The sequence below is a fragment of the Rhinatrema bivittatum genome, chromosome 7, assembly GCF_901001135.1.
Source record: "Rhinatrema bivittatum chromosome 7, aRhiBiv1.1, whole genome shotgun sequence".
Lineage (NCBI taxonomy): Eukaryota > Metazoa > Chordata > Amphibia > Gymnophiona > Rhinatrematidae > Rhinatrema > Rhinatrema bivittatum.
This window is the reverse complement of record NC_042621.1, coordinates 143296029-143320473: the sequence shown is the minus strand read 5'-3', so window position 1 is coordinate 143320473 and position 24445 is coordinate 143296029. Positions and strand designations below refer to the sequence as shown.

At 42.6% G+C, this 24445-nt stretch overlaps 1 protein-coding gene across 9 annotated transcripts in view; it reads right to left on the bottom strand.

Moving 5' to 3' along the window:
- Positions 1-24445, bottom strand: part of CCSER2 (coiled-coil serine rich protein 2) — a 547725-nt gene that overhangs the window by 213582 nt on the left and 309698 nt on the right. For 8 of the 9 annotated variants that reach the window (XM_029609300.1, XM_029609304.1, XM_029609303.1 and 5 more), the window contains exons 5-6: positions 7943-8102; positions 6903-7101 (exon numbers count right to left, since the gene is read on the bottom strand). In XM_029609300.1, coding sequence (XP_029465160.1) covers positions 6903-7101; positions 7943-8102 — 359 coding nt within the window. Of the gene's footprint in view, positions 1-6902; positions 7102-7942; positions 8103-11003; positions 11174-24445 lie in introns of those variants that run through there. The other variant, XM_029609309.1, reaches the window with a different exon arrangement.

Below are 24445 nucleotides of genomic sequence, written 5' to 3'. Positions count from 1 at the left end.
GTGGGCTCCCCAAACTTTTTAAGGTCTTTTATAGGAGTAGTAAGGAAGCCTAATGGAAGGTGGTTCTTCTGGTCCTTCAGAGAAGGACCAGACTGCTACATTCCGTTGTCTGATTTGTGCCACTGTTACCCTGATCTTTTTTCTGAAGAGGATGTCACTGAGGCAGGGTAGATTCATCAACTTTATGTGGACATCATTGCGAAGGCTACTGGCTCTGAACCAAGCCATCCAGTGTACTCCCATGGAAGCTGAGGAAGAATGTGCAATTATGTCAGATGTCTGATAGATGGAACAAATCAGATGACATATACATTCTTCAGTATCTAAAAGTGGTTGAGGGAATACAATATTACCATCTCTAGCTAGAAAAAAAGGACTTTAGCTTTTGTATATAGTCATGTAAGTACTGGACTATGGGGAATTGATGGCTAGAAATCATTGCAGTTAGCATGGAGCTTTGAAACATTTTTCCAAAATTGTCTAGAAGGCAGGGGTCCCTCCCTGGTGGAATATTTGAGTATATCCTAGTTTTCTTCACTTTCTTTAAAGCCAATTCTACCATTACATATCGATGGGGTAGTTGCACAATTCCAAACCCTGGAGATTTTTGAATCATATTTTTAAGGTCTAGTTTCCTTGATACTGGGATGCAGGTAACTATTTTCTCCCACATTCTCATTTATAATTCTTGCAAGATTTGATGGATTGTAAGGACTGCTGACTCTGCTAGAATTTCTAGAATTTGGAAGAGACCCAAAACATGTGTGAGGGTCTTTGTCCTTATGCAGATTTACAGCAAGAGTTTTTCCCAACTTGTCTAAAAATTTTGAGTAGGAAAGATCTTCTGGGGCAGACAAGTGTTCCAGACATTCTGGAGGAGGGTCAGATGGTGTTATTAAAGCTCTGTTGTAAAGCTGAGAGATAGCAAACTGTTATTAACAGAGTTGGAGATAGCAATCTGTTATTTAGAATAGTTGTGGGTGGATCCTTGGAACAGTGGCAGGTGACCACGCCCCCGGGAGAGCTCCCGAGAGGGACCACTGGTCAGGCTTAGTGTAGGAGACACACACTAGTTCTTTTATTAGACAATATATTAAACCACCAGAGGTGGCAGTAGTGAGCTGGAAGCACCCGGCTGGGCTATAGTCCCTCAGGTACTGGAACAGCGATCCCAAGGTGGCTGAGCTGTAGAGAAACTAAGAAAGTGAGTAGGCAAGACATTCAGAGTTCAGGAACAAGTCCTTGGTGCACCATAGTCTCTTGAAGCAGCCCAGGAGGAGTTGGAATGCAGTAGGCCCTCGAGGAGCGAGTACCTGGTCCCAGGGAAAGCTCTGAGAGATAGATGGAAACTCACTAATGTTGTAAGCAGCGATGACTTCTTGGCAGAAGTGATATTCAGGAACTGGTCTGGGACGTGGGCCCTCGAGGAGCGAGTACCAGTTACGGACTGCGACCTGAAAAGTAAGAGAGAGAGCGAGGCCCCTGAGGAGCAGGTACCTCTAAGTGAAGTCCGAGGAGGCAGAGTAGCTAGGTTTGCGGAGAGCGAATCTCCTTGCTAACTCGTCTTGTTAGCGAAAACTGAGACCTTAAATATCTGGAGCTGATGACGTCATCTCAGGGGGACGCCCCTGATGTTCGTGCCAATGCCGGTATATCAGTCGGGCCATGCGCGCCCTTAGGCATCTGGTCAACATGGCGGCTTGCAGCGTCGAGCCAGTCCGGGAACGCCGGAGGAGAACAGCCTGGAGACGCCGCCGAGCTAGCCTTCCATCAACCCCGGAGGGAGTCGCCAATGAGGTAAGGTGGGAGGAGCAGAGACGTCGGACAGCAACGGGCACAACAGATGGTATCCAAGTTAAACACTCTTCAATTCTCAAAGGTAGGGGCATGCTAATCCAGGACTCAAATGATGAAGAAAATAACTGCGTCAGGGTCTTTGGTAATCTTGAAGGGGCCTGATATCCATCCTTCAGTGGCTAGAGTCCACTGCAAGAGAAGGCCACAGACTAGAACTTCCTTTAGGGATTGTAAATGGCATATACCATAAGTATGAACTGGAGTCAGTGACACTCTTTCACATGGGAATAAAGTTGAAATTTTGGAAAGGAGAGGCTAGTATAAGACCCACAAAAGTCTTGAACCACTTATCCTAAGAATGGTAGGCTGAAGCCCTCCCGAGTAAACTATGCTTATGGTAGAAGCAGTAGTGCTGTCACTTTCCAGGTACTGTGGGCTAGGCTGCACCCAGCCAGAGGCTCATTAGACCGAAAGTAGTCCTACCCTTTCAGAAAATTCTATGCTGGTTCAATATTATTCCCTATCCTTAGGACTGGGTCTGAAGACTAATACACTGAATTTTATCAAGCTGTTTAGACCTCAATCTTTGCTTGCCCAATAAGGGAAGCCTTCTTGGATTATTCATCTATTCTCCTGTATTTTTGTAAGACAGGAAGCAAAGGTTATGTTTGATTTATGCTCCTTTCATTAAAACTGTTGATGAAGTGAGCCTATTGTGCCTGTGTCTTAAATCAGCTCCTCAAACAAACGTTCAAAAATTGCAAAGAAGTGGAATCCAAATATCAAAAACTTCTCATAAAATACTATTTCAAGATACTATAGGTAGTTTCAGGGAATGGTGGAGTTTTAATTTTCAAAGGATGTTTTATTTTTGCAGTATTGACTGATCCCCTGAGGCAGGCACACTAGTGCCGAAACATCAACAATGCTGGGATCTCCATGAAAGAAATTATATGACATTTGTTCAAACTGAGTGCAGTCATTTTTTAAGATAAGTTTTTAATTGGGTTTTCTAAATTGAAAGTCTTGAGAATAAAATATAGATTAAGTACGGGTATTGATAAGTGATTACATATGATTATACATAATTGTATGATGTCTACAAGTTTTAGTTGGGGCATTTTGTAGGGGGTCGTATTTAAAAGGAAAGAGTTTGGATGGCGACCCCTGGTGATATTAATGATCCTTATCAGAAGTATTGGTGGCTTATGATTTTGGTGGTTAATAATTGCAGAAGTGTATTTTGTTTTTAAATATTTGTTTTATACTGTATTTTTAATGTAAATCGCTTTGGGCATTTTTAATACTAAGGTGATAAATAAGTGTAATAAATAAATATACCATTTATTAAATAAATGGTATATTTATAAATAAATTATACCATTCAATGCACTATATGACTACAGTTTAAAGCCCATTGCGGGCAAAAGATTACAGATTGCAAATTGCATTATAGGATGATATAATTCCCTCTCCTGAAATAGTATTTTATGAGTTTTTGATATTTTGATTCCACCTCTTTGCAATTTTTGAACATTTTTGTTTGATCTTATCTGAGGTGGAGTGCTCCTTCATATATTTTTAAATAAGATCTTGACAACTGGATGATATACTCTTTTTCCTTAACCATCAGAGGTAAAGACATCTTTCACTATGGGGGTTAAGTGGTTGGCATGTCCACTAAGCTGGCGTGGATGATAATCATCCTCTTCTGAAACTAGGACTGGAATGTCTTCCAGACTCTGTAAAATTTGAGACAGAGGTTAGTTAGAAATTAGAGGCCCTAGAGATCAGATGGCATCCGGTATTCCTAGATACGTTCCTTGGCAATACTGATCTAGTGACCGTGGGGGGGAGGTTAGCGATTATACAACTTCAATGCTTCTAACTGTAAAAGTGTCAAGGAATTATGTGTAGATGATTTATATGTCGATAGCATAGACTATACCGATGCAGCTCTGTACGCCAATGGTGTCAATGCTGCCTGTGCACTCAAGCATCAATACTTCTTCGATGCAGAATACTCAGTGATTAGTGGAGTGGCACCTCTTTCTTAGATGCATGCTGGCTATGTCTACTTGACCTGATGATCTGTCCTTTTCTGATGGGGAAGATATTTTGATGGAGTTCCTGCTCTACACCCTTCCCAATGAGGAAGATGAAGCTGTACTTAAGGAGGACTGACTTCTCTAAGCCTTCTACAGTTCCTCTATTTTATAGGTCCTTGCTCTCTGTGTATGCGGGGACATAATGTCCACAGTTATAACAATTTCCTCATCATGATCAGGATCCAGATAAATTTAGACATTTTATATACTGTCGTTCCAAATGAAGATCACAATCGCTTACAAAAGTAACTTTTATACTATAGATCAACACAACAGGGATTAATATAAATCTACTGTGATTTTCTAATACATATTAACTAAAGGTCTAGGACAGCAGGTTTGTAGTACAGAAGTTCTATTTCAACAATTTTTCACATAAGTCAGTGAGTTGTTTTAAGACAACTGTAACTAAGATCATGTCCAACTGTAATGGACATTTTTCTGCTGCAAATGAAGTCAAAAAACCACTTACTGTGGACTTCTTTCCTGACATTGTGAGGTAGAAATCTCTTCTCTCTCTTTAAAAAAGTAGCACTGCTGTTTGGGGGCTGCTGAAGCAGAAAAAATATATACGCAGGAATGTAGAGCAAGAGAGATAGAGGTTCACGTCCATGCTGTTGCTTGAACAAAAAAAAAAAAAAAAGACTGAGGTGCTCATAAGACAATGCCTGAGTGGGAATTACCGCACATGCCCAATAGAGTAAAAGCGCTACTAGCTGAGAGAGGTCCGATCGGCGTCGCCGAATGACATCACCCAAGTGTCATGGCTAGTTCAACCCTACTTATTGAAGGAAAATTAATTAAGAAGTTTCAACTAGAAACTATTTATACCATGATATTATTGTGTGGAATATAACAACTCACCCTGGGCTGCAATGAAATGGCATGTAATCAAATCAATAATAAATAAAATAAACAGATTGTCAATACTATTCTCTGTTATATCCCAAGGGTTCTCAACTGTATGTAAATCTACCTCACGTATATTCATTGTGGATAGCCTGAAAATCTAACTGTCTTAAGGATTAGTTTCAGAACTATTGGTTTAATCAGTCTCCTGTGAGACAGATAAGATTTGACTCTCTTACCCTGAATCAAACATCCATCCCCATACCAGGAGTATGCAACCACTAATAGAAACACCTGAGCACTGAGACAAGACTCAAAAAGTCATATTAAAGTCTTAGATTATGATACCTTTTAAAAGAACCAACCAAAATGATGTAGGCAACCCTAATCCGAGTGCCACAAATCAATCAGGTTTTCAAGATATCCACAATGAGTAGTCATATGCATTTGCATGCACCAACTGCACTGCATGCAAATGCATCCCATGCATATTCATTGTGGATATCCTGAAATCCCAACCAGCTTGCGGTACCACAAGGAATAGAACTGATGTAGCATAAGAGCTTTCAAGAAAACACAGATCCTTTCCTCAGATGACATCTGATGGAAGAACCTATACAGTGTCAAAAAAAAAAAAAAAAAAAAAAAAAAGAGGTGGGGCGGGAAAAATATTTACATACACATTTCTAAAAATCAACATTATACACATGAATTTAACTTGATCTATAGTAGGTATTTGTGCATACATTCACATGCCTACTTCTGAAAATCAACAATATACAAGAAAGCCTGCCCAGATTTTCACAGCCCTAATTTTCAAAGCAGATTTACACAAGCAATCTGGGTTTTTACTCACTAACTCTACGCGCAGAATTATAAAGTTACCCTCCATGTTGGGAGAAAAACATATTATAGAGTCTGAAGAGGTGCAAGTGGCCTTTGATCATTAGATTGTGTAACATGATGCTACACTGAGGTATCTTAGTGGAACACAGCTGTCACTACCTGATACAAGGGTGTCAAACTCCAGTCCTCATGAGCCACTGAAACGTCTGGTTTTAAGGATATCCATGATGCATATACATAACATTTAGTGCATGCAAATCTATCTCGTGCATACTTGTTATGGATATCCTGTAAAACAGGCCTGTTTGTGGCTCTCCATTTCTAATATACTTCAACCTCAATCTGTCAGAACATCGCTACATATGCTATAATGGGCATTCTAAAACTTAGTACATATCAATGTTATCAGTCTGCAACAACAGAATGCATACCTATACCTCTTAAAATAGGGAAAACTTTATAGATTTGTTAATGAAGGCCAAACCTAGTACGGTCTCGTTTATGTACTAGGTATAGCCTAAACAGAGTGGGGATAATGATTTTAACACTGAAAAGAAAAATAGTGTAACAACTATGACAAGCACAGAAAGCCCAACATGCTAATTTGTGTAATTTTCTTATAGAGCTGCCACTGTGTCTTACAGAAGCTCAAAGATGCTGTACTGCAAGTTTGAATAGATCTCTTCTGTAAATATTCAAGGATTATCGTTCAAGTACATGTGTATATGCAAAAAAAGGTCCCAGTTTAAAAATCCAAATCCTATTATTGAGCATAAAAAATGTAAACATGTATACATATTGTTACACAAAAATTAATTACAGTTAAATACTTCTGAATATAAAAAGTATTTATCAGGTAAAATACTACTCTAAGTGAAAGAAAATAAAAATAGGTAACAGTGAAATTATACCTAAAATACCACTAATACTCTTAAATAGTGGGGTTAAGGTCAAAGTTTTCAATAACATGAGTACACAAAGGTAAACTTGGAAGTGTTTTGTGTCTACATGCAATTACATCTTGGCATGCCTATTATGGACTTCATGGTGATCAATTTTCCTCAGATTCCTATTTGGTGAATTTCTCTCCTTGGATTGGTTCAGTCAAATCTTTAATTCGAACAGGAAGGATAAGCCTCCATCAATTAATTAATGGAAAACTTTCTTAGCAGCAAAGAGAGAAAAGTCTTCATAGGTGCTAACAAGTAAAACTAATTAAGCCAGACCTACCCACAGAAGCTCTCACTTTACCATTACAGGTACTAATTTCAATATTTTCTGAATAATATCCGTACTACTAACCTCCTGCATCAGACGTTTCAGCTTCAGTAATTGTGTTTTCACTGATGTGCAGTCTTGGACCATGTGAAGAAGGGTCATTTCATCAAGCATCACCGTGTTCTCATGCAAACCAATTTGTTTACTTCTAGGAGATTGGTAAAACTGTGCCATTCCATAGCTTTCAACAGGTCCAGGAGGAGGTTCAAGGTAAGCAGACCCCCTAAAAAGAATAATGGTGCTGAAATTAACTGGATTACATTTGCAAGTCTTCTGTGCTGAGAAAATATCTGAATTGGTACTGTTTAATCCTTAAATATAACAGAGGCAAAAACAGTTTGTAAAGTACACTAATGGTTAATGGTTATGTTCTTATCAATTGATACTTACAAAGGACACATTTATTAAATATCATCAAATGTGATGTACTCTGCTCAGTCATTTGAAGTGAGTAAATGGCAAACCAGGTGGATAAAAGAGCACACAAAGCCCAAGAATATGGCAGCCAATATAAGTTCACTCAGTCTTTTATATTTTACCAGTGGATTTTTAGTCTTGTTAAGGGAGTAAATTAATATTTTTGGTGTGCCCAATTGGTCCCTTCCCCCTTTCTAACTTATATACTCTATTATCCTGAATTCTGGGCTTAAGCAACACTGGAGGCATGCAATAAATTCCCTATGCTCTACACAATGTAAGAATAAAAAGTTTTCACATAACCCAAAGAAGGTAATACAAGGGTGTAGCAGACAACCTTGAAACCTCTGCTCAGAGAAGGGAAACCAAAATTCTGCTAGCAGGGCAAGGAAGCGCATGACAAGCCCAAGAGCTAGGGTGGAGCTTGAACAGGCACAAACAGGCCATGAATCAGAGACTACAATTGAACTAGAACAGGGACACCGGTGGGGTGAGGGTCGAAAAGAAGAGGAAGGCAGTCTTTAGAAAGTATACTACCTTACTGATACAAATGCTTTCAGTCAGAAATCAATTTCTTCTCCAAAAATGAAACACTGAATCAACACTATGCATTTCTAGTAATGTATTAATTGTTACCAGGCCTCTACCTATTTAGATTGTTTTTGCCATTGTGATAGTGATCAGCATTGCCTAGGTGGTAGTGTTCTTTTCCACTCCAGCGATGAGGTGCCCTCTTCCACAGTTCTGGTTGCTGTTGTCTGACATTTCTGTCTGGTCTCTCAAAATGACTCATAGTTGAACTGTCAACTGTAAGATAAACATGTCACAAATACACATTAATTGGCTGCTAATGGTATGCTCAAACAGCTGCTTCATTAGTAACAAAAATCTGAACTGCATCACCTCTAAAAATACCAACTCCAGCATAAAACAGACTGCAAGTTAGTCTGAAGAATACATAAGCATTGCATTAAAGCAACATACAACTAGTACTCCAATTAAGAGAGAGTACTTAAACTTTTTGGTCAGATTATGGATTTTTTTTTTCATCAAAGAAAAAGGAAAAAAAGAAACCCCGTCTCTCAAACATAGTACTCATAAGATTAATCAGATTCAGAAACAATGGAAAAAAAAAAAGAACATGTTTTCCAGGGGTAAATTAAAGCTGCTTAGCATTTAGTATGCATACCTAAATACAGGCAATAGGGATATAAGCCAATATATAAGTCCTGGTGGTATTACAATGATCCAAATCAAAAACATCTAGTACGAATCACATCAACGGAGATTAAAGATAATTATCTCTACAAAGTCCTAATGACAGATAATTAGACATACTGCAGAAGTCCAATAAAACTCAAATTACTGCAATCTCCATCCATTAAATCCCCACAATATAATGCTCTCAGACAATAACTTTTTTTCTGACCAAAGACATGATTACAAAGTTATAGCAGGAGAAAGTCTGCTCTACCCTGGAATTCATTTACCCCTCTTAAAACAAGGTTCCACCATGGAACCAGACCATTTAGTTTTAAAATCCCTTCTTTTCTAGGTTCAGTAACGCATGCATGGGGAATGACCCATGCCGATCAATCAAATATGGCTGTTATCTGACAACCCCCTGCTTCCTACACCAGGCTGGAGCATGCAGGGAACAGGAGAGGCGGTGGTGGTGAGAGTGAACAGTGATGAGTAGAGAAAAGCTACTCTGCTTCCTAATCTAACCCCTTCCCCTCCTTCCTGCACAGAATAGAGCCTCTGTGCCCCTAATGTTGCTAAGCATTCTGTTTAAATTTTCTTGGCTGCAGAATAAAAACAAAAAGCCTGCTGCTAGATGCTGGTTAGTTAGGCTTTCTGGTTGGTTGAGTACCAGATAATGGGGCTTTTACTGTTTTCACATTAATGAATCTCATCTTCCAAAACTAGCTTGAAGTGATTAACAAACATAAAATAAAGTATAAAATAGTTTCTATCCATAACACACACATACACACATTATACAAGCACAATCCTCGTGAAGCTACCAGCCCAATCTAACCACCTTAAAGACATTTAATTCCATATAAAAAAAAACTCCCTCTCCCAACCCTTAATTATAAAAATAGGGGCATCATAGTAAATATTACACCTAAAATCTCAATTTATACCTGTTACCTTGCCCCTCTAGAACAGCCCAGATAGTCTTAGGGGGCCAAGTACCAACTTCTAATAATAAAAGGTGCGCTTATCAAGCCATCCCCATCAATTTAGCATTACTTATCACAGTCATTAGTGGTTTTAATGTTTTGTTATAGTTTTTCTAACTCATGTTTCAAATAATAGACTTCTTTTTTAAATAGCACTGGAATTTTATTTTAAGTTGGGTTTCAATTAGATGCAAACTTGTCTTTACCTCAAGATTGAGACTGTTGATAAACTGTTTCGGAGCACCTCAAGAGTGGGTAGAAGGCTCAGAAAGGCCCTCTTCCTACATAAGCAGCACTCTTGATATCAGAAACTCTTTCTTTAACTTCAGCTTTAGAGTGAATAAAGATATACTCCATCAGTGCTGGGACAACCCACAGCAAGTCCTCAACATTCAACTCAGCAGCTGGCTCATTGCCTCCATGCAGCATTTCTACCTTTAAAAGTATTAAGCCCCACAGGAAAACAAAACAAACTAGCAGGCAAGCAGAAGACATCCCAATCATTCAAATGCCACAAAGAGGCAAAAATAAGTGCCAGCTTCAATGGCTGAAAGCAATTCTAACCAGAAACCCACCAAAGCCATGTCTGTACAAGATGGCCATCTTCCCGTTTGTGGCTATGTCCAAGACAGTAAACACTACCAAGCCAAGCAGTGGTTAAAACCTATTTTAATTTTTAAAACACAACCAAACAAAAAAATTCCCAAACAGCAAGCAGTTGCTTAATTCACATCAGTTTGTTGAAATGTACAAAAACGCAAGAATAAAAAATAAATTATATAACAGCCATCAATAGGGCTACTTGCTCCTTTATGACAGTATTCTCGTTCATTTTAAATAACTTATAAAGACTGTAAAACAATATTTTAAAAGGCTGTTATCCTTTTAAAACTAGGAATTTATAGAAAATAAAATATATATATATCACATAAATACACACGCACACATTTTTTCTTACAGTCTCAATCAACTATACAACTAATAGATCAGACAGCGTGCCTCAGAAAATAAAACTACTGTAGTTTTAAAGTTTTCAATAAAACCATTGTTGAAAATATTTTATAAATCCTCCATCCTTCCCATACATTAATTTAGAATAACTTCTTGTTAAATTCAAGAAGCCAACACACTGAGGTGAAAAAAAAAAGTCATAAGAGCAGCATTCTCTAAAAATACTCAATTTGGTAGCTGCTGTATTCTCCTTCAAACACACTTTTAGTTAGAAAAATACCTGAAAAAGTTATAAAGGAATTATCTTACTCTGGATGTTCTTGACATTTCAACCGACTATACAGACAAAAATAACTCTCTAAAGCGTTAACATCTGAGAGTTAAACAAGGTGGCTGTATTTTCCACAAAAGCCTCACATATTTGGCAACTTCTTACATAACCACTAAAACGAAAGCCAAAAAACAAAACACTTTACTGTGCTCCTCACTTCCACCAATCAAAACAAAATCTGTGCGTTTCACCATGAAAAGTTAAAGAAAAAGCCATCAGGATTTTTAATTCACTTACCCAAAGACGTTTTTTTCCTTCACATTGTCAGACACTCAAAGCAGTAACTTTACACAGAGAAAACATTATGTCATCCTAAGTCGAGTAGGCCGAAGTTCCACATACGCCGCCGTATAAGCAAACCTTCCTTCCTACTGAATTCCCAGCCTATGTGCTGCTGGGAAGTGGGCCTAGTTTTACCCTGTGACTCCTATTCTAACTAAATCACTTGCATAGCTGCAGAGCTAGGGCTGTGACTATAAATATAGTCACCACCCAAACTCAGAATGGGAGGAGGGAAGTTATTTACAGTAGGCCAAAGCAACAGTACAATGGCTAAGTTTCAGTTAACTTGCACAAACACAAGACTGCCTAAAGGCTCCAGAGAGGCTTGCAAGCTACAAAACAAGAAAATGTTGAAACAGTAATGTAAAAAAATAAGCCATGAAGAATGAGAATAAAAGAAATGCAGAACCCCACCTTGGGAATTGTATGCAATTCTGGTCACCACACCTCAAGAAAAAGTATAGTAGAACTAAAAAACGTACAGAGAAAGGCAATAAAAATGATTGCGGGGCTGGATCAGCTGCTTTAGGAAAATAAGCTGAACAGCTTAGGACTCTTCAGCTTGGAGAAGAGACAACTTAGAGGGGATATAATAGAGGTTTATAAAATGTGTGGTATGGAACACGTTAAAAGTTCTAGGACTAGGGGACACTCACTGAAACTAACAGGTTGCAGACTTAAAACAAGTTTATAAAAAAGTATTTTTTCAGTCAACATACAATTAAGCTTTGGAACTTGTGTCTAAGGCTAGTAGTATAACCATTTAAAAAATGCTTGGACCGGTTTCTGGAGTTAAGGTCCATAAACAGCCAGACTAAGTTTATTTTCACCACAATTCTTGCAGACAGCAACATGAAACAGACTTTCAAACAGGGGACTGCTGGATACTTCCAGGCGACTCAGACTTGCCACTGTTGGAGATGGCTTGCTGGGCTCGATGGGCCACTGGTGTGACTCAGCATGGTATTTTTTTTTTTTTAAATATAAAAGACTGCCCCCAAGAAGAATCTGAATTTAAAGTAACTACAATTACCCATTTAACACACACACTCCTTTAAAAAGTGACATTGTGCATAGTAATCATTAAAATCTAAAATGTTTACATCATGTTGTGTATCTACTTTTGTGGTTGGGCAAGCACTAAAGAAGAATTTCATTTGTCCCAGGTGATCAAACTTCTTTGTTCTCTTCAGTTCTGTTTGGATCGAGGTCTCAGTGTTTATCTGGTACAGTGATGTATTTATACCTTTTTCCAATTAAGAAGCTGCGCCACCCTGCTGTGCCTCTATGTATACAAGCCTTCTGACTTCAGCACGTCATACCCAGTGACGAGATGAGTAACTGTTCCCAGTTTTGTTTTAACCATATTTTCTATGCTGGCTATGAGCCATCTTTGTCCATAGTCCACTCTCCGGTGCTGCAATTATCAGTCTCAACTTTAGTCTAAGTGTGACTCTCCTCAGCCAAGGCAGTGTCAAATTCTGATCAATGGGGTTTCCAAAGTAACTTTTATAATTCCCACTATATGATTCTGCCAATTGTTTTTTCTTGTTTACTGAGCTGATTCTGTAGTTTTTTTTCTCCTCTTGTTTTGCAAATTCTGTTGCTTCTTTCCCCTTGTGCGCTAGCAGATTCTCACTCATTTTTTCTTATATGCCGAACATTTGTCCAAGCTTTAGAACAGAGACCGACAGTAGCTGTTCACTTTTGTACTTCAGCACTTTTGGGGTATTTGAGTGTTTCTGCCATTTAGTATGCTAGAAAGCTTATGATGATAGCTCCATTTTTGTAATCTATTCCTATAAGGCCCATGCCACCTTCAGCTCTAGGGATGTACAATCTCTGCATACACTTGTATTTATAGATTACCTGATTAGCACATAGGAGTTTGGGGGTTTTTTTAAAGATCTTTAGGGGCCCAGTTTACAATTCCAAAAACTGTACGAGTTCTTTAAGATCATGAGAGGTTTTGAACTAGTAGATGTGAATCAGTTATTTACACTTTCAAATAATAGAAGGACTAGGGGGCATTCCATGAAGTTAGCAAGTAGCACATTTAAGACTAATCGGAGAAAATTCTTTTTCACTCAACACACAATAAAGCTCTGGAATTTGTTGCCAGAGGATGTGGTTACTTAGTGCAATTAGTGTAGCTGGATCCAAAAAAAGGTTTGGATGGGTTCTTGGAGAAGTCCATTAACGGCTATTAATCAAGTTTACTTAGGGAATAGCCACTGCTATTAATTCCATCAGTAGCACAGGATCTTCTTAATGTTTGGGTAACTGCCAGGTTCTTGTGGCCTGGTTTGGCCTCTGTTGGAAACAGGATGCTGGACTTGATGGACCCTTGGTCTGACCCAGCATGGCAATTTCTTATGTTCTTATCGGGATTGCAAGCTGTTTGACAGTTTTATTTTATTCTGTGCTGTAAAACACTTTTCAATATCAGTTTCTAGGGACGTGAATCGTTTTTTGACGATTTAAAAAAATCGTCCGATATTTTTTAAATCGTCAAAAATCGTTAGAGTGCGCGATACAATAGCAATTTCCCCGATTTATCGTGAAAAATCGTAACTCTGGGATTTGGGGGGAGGGCGGGAAAACCGGCACACCAAAACCACCCCTAAACCCACCCCGACCCTTTAAAACTAAACCCTTACCTTCCCCCACCCTCCCGACCCCCCCAAAACTTTTTACGAGTACCTGGTGGTACAGTGGAAGCCCCGGGACCGATCTCCCGCTCTCGAGCCATCGGCGCCATTTTGATGCCACTAATAAAAATGGCGCCGATGGCCCGATAAAAAAAAACCACTGACCCTTTAAAAACAGACCCCTTAGCTTCCCCCACCCTCCCGACCCCCCCAAAAATGTTTTAAAATTACCTGGTGGTCCAGTGGGGGCGCGGGGAGCAATCTCCTGCTCTCAGGCCATCGACTGCCACTAATAAAAATGGTGCCGATGGCCCTTTGCCCTTACAGGGTATCCGTGCCATTGGCCGGCCCCTGTCACATGGTAGGAGCACTGGATGGCCGGCACCATCTTTAAAGATGGCGCCAGCCATGGCCCGTGCCATTTTTTTTTAAGGGTTGGGGTGGGGTTTTGTTTATCGGATCGAGCGCAGCTGATAAACAAAAACCCAATCGGGCCGGATGATAAAAATTAAGATTTGAATCTGAACCGGAACAGATCAGATTCCGGTTCACATCTAATTTTTTTTTCCCTCAGTGATCTGTGCTTGATTGTTGCACTTACTTGTAGATATGCATATACACCTTCCTCTAAAGTTCCTTTATATTGCAGTCTTCAGTCAGAGAGATGTTTTTAGTTTTACGTAGTTTTCCTCTAAGTAAGGTCATCTTTGCACATTTGTCCAGGCGAAATGGGAAGCTGAGACGCTTTTCACTATTTGTAGTTATTCTGTTAAATGACCATCTCAGGAGCTGTAGAGTTTTGAGTCATCTACAAACAGCAGGTGATGTAAATCAGTTGGGCACTAGTAGCTCTAAGTTTAAGGCTAACCCCATAACACAAAGGAGTTAATGAGAGCACTCACAGGATTTAGTGCCAGACAAAACAAGAGTGGTGATGGGGAAACTCTACAAAATTTTCTTAGTTGAATCTTGATATTAGGAATGATATGTTGCCATCGTCATAATTCAGATGGCATGTCTGACATTTTCATGCTGAACGCGATATACTATGTCAATTCAGGGTTTACTCTGTACACGTCGATGCAATTTATTATCAAAAAGAGTAGAATGCTATCAAAAGCATTCTTATAGTCAATGCATGCTGTACTGAGGTTTTGACCTTGCTTATAGCTGGCCATAATGGTTTTATTCATCATCAAATAGTCTTTGCTTACATATGCTCCACTCTTCTAGCACAATGTTATTAGTGCCGATATGACTGTATATTCTACCTGTGTCTTGCAGTGAACAGCTTATAGATCATAAGCAGGCTGTTAGGATTTTGCCTTGTTTCACAGGCTCATCCTGCACTGAGTCCACCTATGACACCTCCTCACCAGCAGAGGTCTCCAGTGAACTCTGTTCAGAGCTATCCAAGTCAGCTCCTCAATTGAATCCTGACTTAACCTCACACCAAGAGTCTTCAGTAAGCTTAGCTTCTAGCCTTGCCAAGCTCCTCCTCTCTGCCTGCACTATTATCCAAGCTCCAGCCCCATTTAACACTGACTTGTCAGTGTCACCCTTAGCTCTGTGACTTGGCCCTCATTCCTTGCCTTGCCGTCTATGGACCTTCCTGCTCCTTGGCTTGCCTTGTACGGCCATGGAGGAAAGGAATATAGCAGGATCCCCTGAGGCCATGGCTGTACCAGGACATCGATCCCCTGGGATAGAGGATCCCGCCTCGGCTGAAATATCTGGGTACTTGAGCGTTGGACCTGTCCGCTAGTAGGTCCATGCCCGGCGTCCCCCACCGATCCACAATCATCTGGAAAGCTGTTGGCGACAGCTGCCATTCCCCTGGATTTAGTCTTTCTCTGCTGAGGAAGTCTGCCGTGGTGTTGTCCTTCCCGGCGATGTGGACGGCGGAGATGTCCTGGAGATTTGCTTCCACCCAAGTCATCAGGGGGGCTATTTCTAGGGATACCTGTTGGCTTCTGGTTCCGCCCTGTCGGTTGATGTATGCCACCGTGGTGGCGTTGTCTGACATCATGCTGACCGCTCTGTTGTGAAGTCTGTGGGCAAATCGCAGGCACGCTAGCCTGGCTGCCCGTGCCTCTAGTCAGTTGATGTTCCACCCCGACTCTTCTCTGTTCCACCGCCCTTGGGCGGTGAGTTCTTCGCAATGTGCTCCCCATCCGTTCAGGCTGGCATCCATAGTGAGCAGGGTCCAGGTTGGGGAGGACATTCTTGACCCCTGGCTCATGTGGCCGGGCTGCAACCACCACCGTATCTGATTCCGCACTCTGGCTGGTAGAGGTAGGTGTGTGGTGTAGTTCTGTGACCGTGGGCTCCATCGAGATAGGAGGGCGCGTTGTAATGGTCTCATATGAGCCCGCGCCCATGGTATCACCTCCAGAGTGGATGCCATAAGGCCGAGGACCTGTAAGTAATCCCAAGCTGTGGGCCGAGTGGCACTCAGCAGGGCTTGCAGACGATTCCGGAGCTTTGATCTTCTCTTGGAGGTCAGGCTGACCTTGTCTTCCTGGGTGTCAAATCGGACTCCTAGGTATTCCAGCGTCTGAGAAGGATGTAGGGAACTCTTGTTCAAATTTACAACCCATCCTAGGCTTTCCAGAAGAGCTATAACTCTGTTGGTTGCCTGGCGGCTCTCCTCTGGTGACTTCGCCCGGATCAGCCAATCGTCCAGGTAGGGATGGACGAGGATTCCCTCCTTCCTGAGGGACGCTGCCACTACTATTATGACCTTGGTAAAGGTTCGCGGCGCGGTGGGTAACCCGAAGGGTAAAGCTCAGAACTGGAAGTGCTGGTCCAGGACCTTGAAGTGTAAATAGCGCTGATGATCCCGATGGATTGGGATAAGCAGGTAGGCTTCCGACAGATCTAGGGATGTGAGAAACTCCCCTGGCTGTACTGAATTTTTGACAGACTGCAGAGTTTCCATGCGAAAGCTGGGGACCCGTAGGTATCAGTTGACTGACTTGAGGTCCAGGACGGGCCGGAAAGTGCCCTTCTTGGGCACGATTACATAAATGGAATAATGCCCAGAATTCATCTCCCTTGCAGGCACTGGGATTATGGCCTTTAGGGACAGGAGCCTCCGCAAAGTGACTTCTAGGGCCGTCCTCTTGATGGGCGAATAAGGAGATTCCACAAACCTGTCCGGCGGAAGCCAAAGAAAATCCAGGTAATACCCCTCTCGGATGATGGCGAGGACCCACTGATCCGAGGTAATCTCGACCCACCTGCGGTAGAAGAGGGATAGCCTGCCCCCTATGGCCTCGACCCCTGGATGGGTCGGCTGATTGTCATTGTGGGGTACGGCCGGGACCCGAACCCGAGCCGGTTCCCCTCTTGTTGTGCTTAGGCCAAAAGGACTGGTTCCTGGCCTGCGAACAAGGTGCTTGGTAGCGAGTCCTGTAAGGGTTGAAGCGCTGAGAGTTTCTACCTCTGGATGGTCTGGGGAAGGGGCGCCGTTTCCTCCTTGACCGGTCTTCTGGTAGACGGGGTTATGGAGAGGCGCCCCATTTATTGGCCAGTTTCTCAAGGTCACTGCCGAACAGGAGGGATCCCTCAAAGGGCATTCTCGTGATGCGTGTCTTGGAGGAGGAGTCGGCCGACCAATTACGTAGCCAGAGCTGTCTCCTGGCCGCCACTGAGGATGACACTCCCTTGGCTGCCGTACGGACTAGGTCGGAGGCTGCATCAGTGAGGAATGAGAGAGCTGATTCCATTTCTTCTCCCGGGGTGTTGCTCCTAGCCTGTGATAAACAGGAACGTGTCACCACGGTGCAGCAGGTCGCAATCCGTAGGGACATGGCTGCCACCTCAAAGGCTTGTTTCAGAATGGTGTCCATGCGCCGGTCATGTGTATCCTTGAGGGCCGTCCCCCCCTCCACCGGAATGGTGGTGCGCTTCACAATTGCGCTAACTATGGCGTCTACCTGGGGGCACGCCAGCTTCTCCTTGGTTGCCGGGTCTAAGGGGTACATGCCAGCCAAGGCCCGACCCCCTTTGAATGAGGCCTCCGGCGTATTCCATTCCAGATCGATTAACTGCTGCGCTACTTGTAGGAGGGGAAAATGGTGAGACGTTTGGCGCAGGCCCTCCAACAGGGGGTTCATTCTCTGTTCCTCTGGGGCATCATGGCCCGGAAGAGCCAGTTCCAACAGGCACTGAGAGATCAGGCCTGGGAGATCCCCTTTCAAAAAGAAGCACCTCATGGTCCGATATGGTTCAACCCCCGAGGGAAGTTCTCCCTCCTCGGGGGACTCGTCTTCCTCAGGGCAATCTGAATCCCCATAAGTGGGGGTCCCGGGTGGCGCGTGGCCGTGCCTAGGCCTTGAGGATCCAGGGGCCGGGTCTTCCGGTATGTATGGACCCGCTCGGGGAGCAGCCTGCATTGAGACAAAGGCATGAATCCCCTTGAATAATTCCACCCAGGAGAGCGAAACAGGATCTGGTCTGAGGGGTACCAGGTCCCTCGGGGTCCCCGGCTGCTCACTACTGCCGGCTAAGTCCGGGGTGTTCCCTGAGGAACTGGCAAGTACGCTGGGCTGTGACCGGTCCTGGCCTGGAACTCCCAGGGCCTCTTCACATTGGGCACATAGGGAGTCTGCTTCCTCGCTCTGTGTGGCTCTGAGGTTGCATGCCAAGCAGAGGCTCATGCCTGATGTTGGAGGGGCCAGCTCCGCTGATGCCTGGGCTCTCTTACGCTCCATGTGCGTCTAGGAACGGATGCTTATCAGCGGGCGCCTATGAACGTGCGCTTTACACCGTGCGCGGAACAGCGTGCGCCTAACAAATCAGGCAGAAAAATGGCGACCTCCGTGGCGGACTGCCACATAGGCAGACTCTGCGAATCCTCACGTCCTTGGAGACCAAGTAAAGATGTATGCCTTACCTTGTCTTCGGCGCTTCCCGGTTGCGACCCGGGCGGTCTCCGGTTGCGGGGGGAGAGGGTAAGTACCGTCACCGCCGCGCTCGAGGAAGTGCATCCGCTGCCTCTGGGCCGCCCCCGAACTCGTCTCGCTCGGAGGCCAAGTCCACGCCGGGACCGAGGCTGCCTCTATGCCACGCCTGAGCCCTTCTCACTCGGGGGCTAGGTCCCTGCCGCGAGCCGGCCACCGGACCGAGGCACTTACCTCCGAGGGACCACGGAAATCGCCTCGGGAAACTCAACTGGGGGAGGGACCGACTGGTATCACCGCAGGAGTGCGGGGCTCGTCTTCAGGTAGGTTTCTTCTATGAATTTAGTCGTGTAGAACTTGGAAACACGCTCAGCGAGCGTGAGGGAGCTCCAAACTGCTTTGGAGACTGAAATTACTGAATTGCTGCACTTCCTGTGGGGGTATATGTACCCGTGCTGACGTCAGATCCGTCTCCAACTGCTAGCACGAGCACACTATATCCCACTTGTTTTGAGTCCATCTGCTACACGCTAGGAAAGGCTGCTTTTCGCGCCTTGCTCCGGGAGGAGGGGAGAGAGGACTGGCAATCTCAAGTGGCTGCGAAAAAAAAAGTTAGTCGTTGCTTTACACATGGGACTGTGAGGAGGCCTTAGCTGCTGGGGGGAGCAGGGAATTGAAGTGGTGAAAACGAGAGTCCCCCAAAAGAAAACAGGCAAAGTGCTGGAAGAAAGTGGAGGGAGGGGAAGAAAAAATATGGGAAAGCTTCAAAGCGTTTCAGGTAAATCCAGTAAAGTAAAGTAAAGCAGCCTTGCTTCGGGAGGAGGGGAGAGAGGACTGGCAATCCCGACCATCCACTTCATTGCTACATTTTTTTTTTTTTTCGCTTTTTAGATTTTTTCCGCTTTTGTTGCTTCGGGAGGAGGGGGAAGAGGACTGGGGCTGCCCCAGAGACCAGCATCCATTGACGCGGCCAGGGCAGGTGAGCGGGGGCTGGGGGATAGTTTGCCGCCTACCCTTACCCCTGCCTCTAACACAGGGGTAAGGGTAGGCGGTAAGTTAGCAGGTTAAACGCGCGGCAAAACAGCAGGGTAAAAAAGTGATAGTCGGGGCGCGCGTTACTGGATGGTAGGGAATAGCTAATTCGATCGTTTACATGTAATATACATGCCGCGTGCGGAAGGGGTTACCCGGGGATTTAAGGACGCGGTAAGAGTAGGTTAAAGGGGATTGTGGATCGCAGGAAGGGCTAACGTGGCCGGAAAGTGAGTAGAAAGCGGGTTAGGAGCGGGGTAAACGCGGCCGCACTTTACTGGATTGACCTGTGAATTATCAACCCATAATCATTTAGAGGCTATTACCCAAACTTAGTCCAAAAGCATTAAAGAAAACACTTTACACAGTCTCAAAAGGAGCCTTAACAGAAAGAAAAACAATTGCCTGGGTTAAAAAAAAAAAACATTTGGCTGAATATTTTAAATAAAACATTGCACCTATAATACTTGAGATTTTAGGACCTTTAAATATGCTAAAAGCAATAATTGTTTGTGAGCTGATACACAGTTTAAGGTGACTAGGCGTTTATTTATTTAAAAAATTTCTAGACCAGTCACCATTTCTTGGCAGATTACAGCATAACATTTATAATAATAATAAAAGAAACAAATTATACAGAAAATACGACAACCAGTTATCAATTGTCTTCCCAATGTCCATTACAATCATCCCATTGGTACTGTAATGCACATTGAGAAAGTTGGGTGTCAACACAGAGCCTCTCTGCAGATTATATTTGATGTTCTACTCAAGCTCCACTATTCTATATTCTAGATCGGACCTTGGATGAACATCTGGCACAGCATGTAGATTATTGTAGTAGATAAGGGTTCATGTTAAATCCTGGTGAAACTGTCGAGCATAAGCTATCTTCATAATGCTAAGGTCAAACAGGAAATGAATATACAGTCATTTTACATTCACACACACAAAGACAGGCAGGTGCAAAAACAAATAGTCAGAGGTTAATGTACAATCTTACACAGATACATCTGGGGGTAGCAATGGATAGATCTTGACCATTCAGGAACATCTCAGAATAACTTGCTAGCTAGGCTATTGTGGACAATGTTGGAAGCTGTTATCTTGTCATACTCAATAGCAAAGTACAGCACACTTGTGTGGCACAGGACATCACTCATACAACCTGGCTGAACACAACTATATGCATCATATCTAGACTTTTCCATTCAACACCTCTTTGCTTGTTCCCAGTCCTTGCTAACATCATTCTCTTGCATGTCCACTAGTAATGATGACCCAAAATCTTGTCAACCATATGTTTGCTGCACCCTAACTACCATTACAGTATATGATGACCTACTCAATCAATCTACTGCTTACTTTTCATCATAATGCCCTAAATGAAGTAGCCTTACTGCTCAGGATGTATCTATAGACATGCTTTGGAATAAAAAATGGGATTCAGCAAACAGAAAGAACAAAGCTTGTGACTAATCCCACTCACCGCTCCAACAAGTTTGATTTGCCACATAGTGGACTCTATTCAATAGTCTCAGAACAGGCTATTAATCTTTACCGTGGAGCTTTCACGTGAACCTTTAATACAGCTGTAGTGAAATTCAGACCATGTCATATACTATTCAGGGACTGTCTTACCAAATTTAGGAGGAGTATAACCAAAAGTGAACTGAGCATATGAGGTAGTAGTCATTTGGCTTCATGAAATATTACTCATGGATAAAAAACCTAATCCAACTCTGCCACCTCTGACAATTCCTGACAAACATATCATAACTATACTCCCTACCAATTATACCAGAAACCTTGGAATTACCATTGATAAGGAGCTTTCCTACAAGAACCACATAAACAAAACCAAGGAAGGATACCACAGACTCCTTACACCATTCCTCAACCCCCACGATTTCAGAACTGTACTCCAACTTCTTATCTTCTCCACCTTCGACTATTGCAACTCCTTACTAATTGGTTTACCTCTCTCAGCCCTCAAGCCTCTCCAAATATTACAAAACTCAGCTGCCAGAGTCCTAACTGGAACAAAAAGAAGTGAACACATCACACCAATTCTGACCGCACTTCACTGGCTACCTATCAACGCACGTATTGCATACAAATCAATGACTATAATCCACAAAATCCTAAATAATGATAATCAAGGTCTTAACTCACTAAACATAATCCCTCAAAAGCCTTCAAGAAACCTACTCTCCAATAACTCTGGTTACCTAAATATTCTCCCTGTCAAAGATGCGCATCTGGCAACCACGAGAGAAAGAGCATTCTCAATTGCCTCACCCAAAATGTGGAACACCCTACCTAAATTCATACGAATTCAACATGACCTAAAAACATTCAAAAAGGACTTAAAAACACTAATGTTCCGCAAATTCCTCACTGACTTTAAGTCATCTAATCATCCCAACTCTCAACTGAACTCTCAATTGTTTACCGCATAATTCACCCCTTCTCCCTGTACCTGCATGCCCTCCCCCTCTAACCTAATAATAATTCATTCTGGACTTGATATCCATTTCTCTGATATTGTTTAAATGGTTTTGTACTGCTACCCAACTGTTAAGATTCTGTTTAATGTTCTTATTACTGCTCAATTACAAGATAAATGTATACTTTTGTAAACCGTTATGATGGCTCAACCGAATAACGGTATTATAAAACTCATCAAATAAATACATAAATGGTTTTATGTTTACTAAAACATCTACATATCAAAATGGCCAAAATGACAATCATACTACTGGATCACTATTGTTAACTTGAAGAATTATTGCATTTAAGTACTTCCTCAGATAATAGTGGAGACAAACAAGACAAACAAGGCCAATACCAAGCACAATCAAGGAAAAATTATGTTGTGACAAAACTGCTAATCTTAGAATAAGGCATTCAAAATCACATCTATTATCTCTGTTACAAATAGAGGGAAAGGATCTTGATATGCTTCAACCCTTTGAAATCTGGAGCTTCTAATTTCTCAAAACTAATTCTAGCAAATTTTGCTAGTTTACACAAAATATTACTCTCAGAACAATACGCTTAAAGGCAACAAAAACTGGGCATCTATCTCTATAAAGGAGAAAGCCATATAGTTTACAGTGAAAAATAATTATCCAAGCTTAAATTAGTATATAATGCTATATAATTATCTACAAATTCTACAAATTGAGAAATTACTACTTATCTGATAATTTCCTTTTCTTTCGTATAGACAGGTGGATCCAGAACAAATGGGTTATGCATCTCTACCAGCAGATGGAGATGGAGCAAAACTGACATCATAGTATATATACCCCTGCACTGACATCAGCCAGCCAGTATTCTCTGCAAAAGCCAACTGTGGTCAGACTAACAAAACTCGATTATTAAATAATCATTCCACCACTGATACAGCAGAAAAAACAGTGAGCTCGGACAAAGAATGTATTAACACTAGTCTAGGGACTGGACTAACACTTACCAGTAACCCCTGGAACACACAGCCACACAGGAGGACAAAAGCACACCCCGCCGGCAGCCAAGGGGGTGGAAGATGGATCCACCTGTCTATACCAAAGAAATGGAAATTATCAGGTAAATAGTAATTTCTCAATTTTTTTAGCATTTAGACAAGTGGGGTGTACCAAAGCTACTCCCGAATATGGCAGGAGGCTGCCTGCGGTCCAGTCAAAACCGCATATGCAAAGGCTGCGGCCTCCCAGGTCTGCACATCCAGATGATTATACCTGGAAAAAAGTGTGTAAGGAGGACCACGTCACAGTTTGGCAAATGTCTATGGAGACAACAATCTAACCTCCACCCATGACACTGCCTGAGCCCTACTGGAATGAGCCCTAATCTGACTAGGCAACAGCTGCTCAGCATCCACATACGTGGTCGTGACTACCTCCTTAATCCAGCAAGCTATTTGTAGCCCACAAAGCCGGCTCGCCCTGTTTACTTCCATCGTGGAGAACAAACAGACGATCTGTCTTCCTGAGAGATTTAGAAACCTCCAGATACCTCATAATATGTCTCTTGATATCCAAGGGCTGCAACAGGCAATATTCCTCTGCATCTCCTTCCCTGTCCAGAAACGGCAGGGAAATAGATAGATTCAAGTTAAAATCCGAAACCACTTTTGGCAAAAAGGAGGAACAGTATATGCAGCTGTATCACCCCTGGAGTCACTCAAAGGAATGGCTCCCGGTAAGACAAAGCCTGCAGTTCGGATAGTCTACATGCCAAAAAATATTGCCACAAGAAACAGAGTTTTCAAGGTCACTAACTGCAAGGAGAGGGCATGCATCAGTCAAAAAGTAGGGCTCGCTAAAAAATCAAAAGCCAGATTAAGACTCCACAAGGGCAGCAGTAACTAGCAGTAACTGCAAAGGAGGATGAAGATGTTTCATTGCTTTCAAGAAAAGGGTCATATCTGGATGAGCCATTCACCTGATCTCTGAAACAGGCAAGGGGGGGGGGGGGGGGGGGGGGAGTCCACCAGGAACCTTTGCAGATCTGTATACCATGGTATTCTTGGCCAATCTGGCACCATCAAAAGTACCATCCCCCTGTGATTCTCGAATATCCAAATCATACTGCCCAACATGGACCATGGGGGGAAGGAATACAGAAGTTTGCTCTCCAACCATTCCTGCACGAGTGCATCGATGCCCAGGGACTTTGGATCTCTCCTGTGACTGAAGAAATGAGGAACTTTTGCAGTGCGAGAAGTCGCCAGCAGGTCCAGGAACAGAAGGCTGAAACATTCTCTTAGGTTCAAGACTGTCTGCTGAGAAAGTCTGCT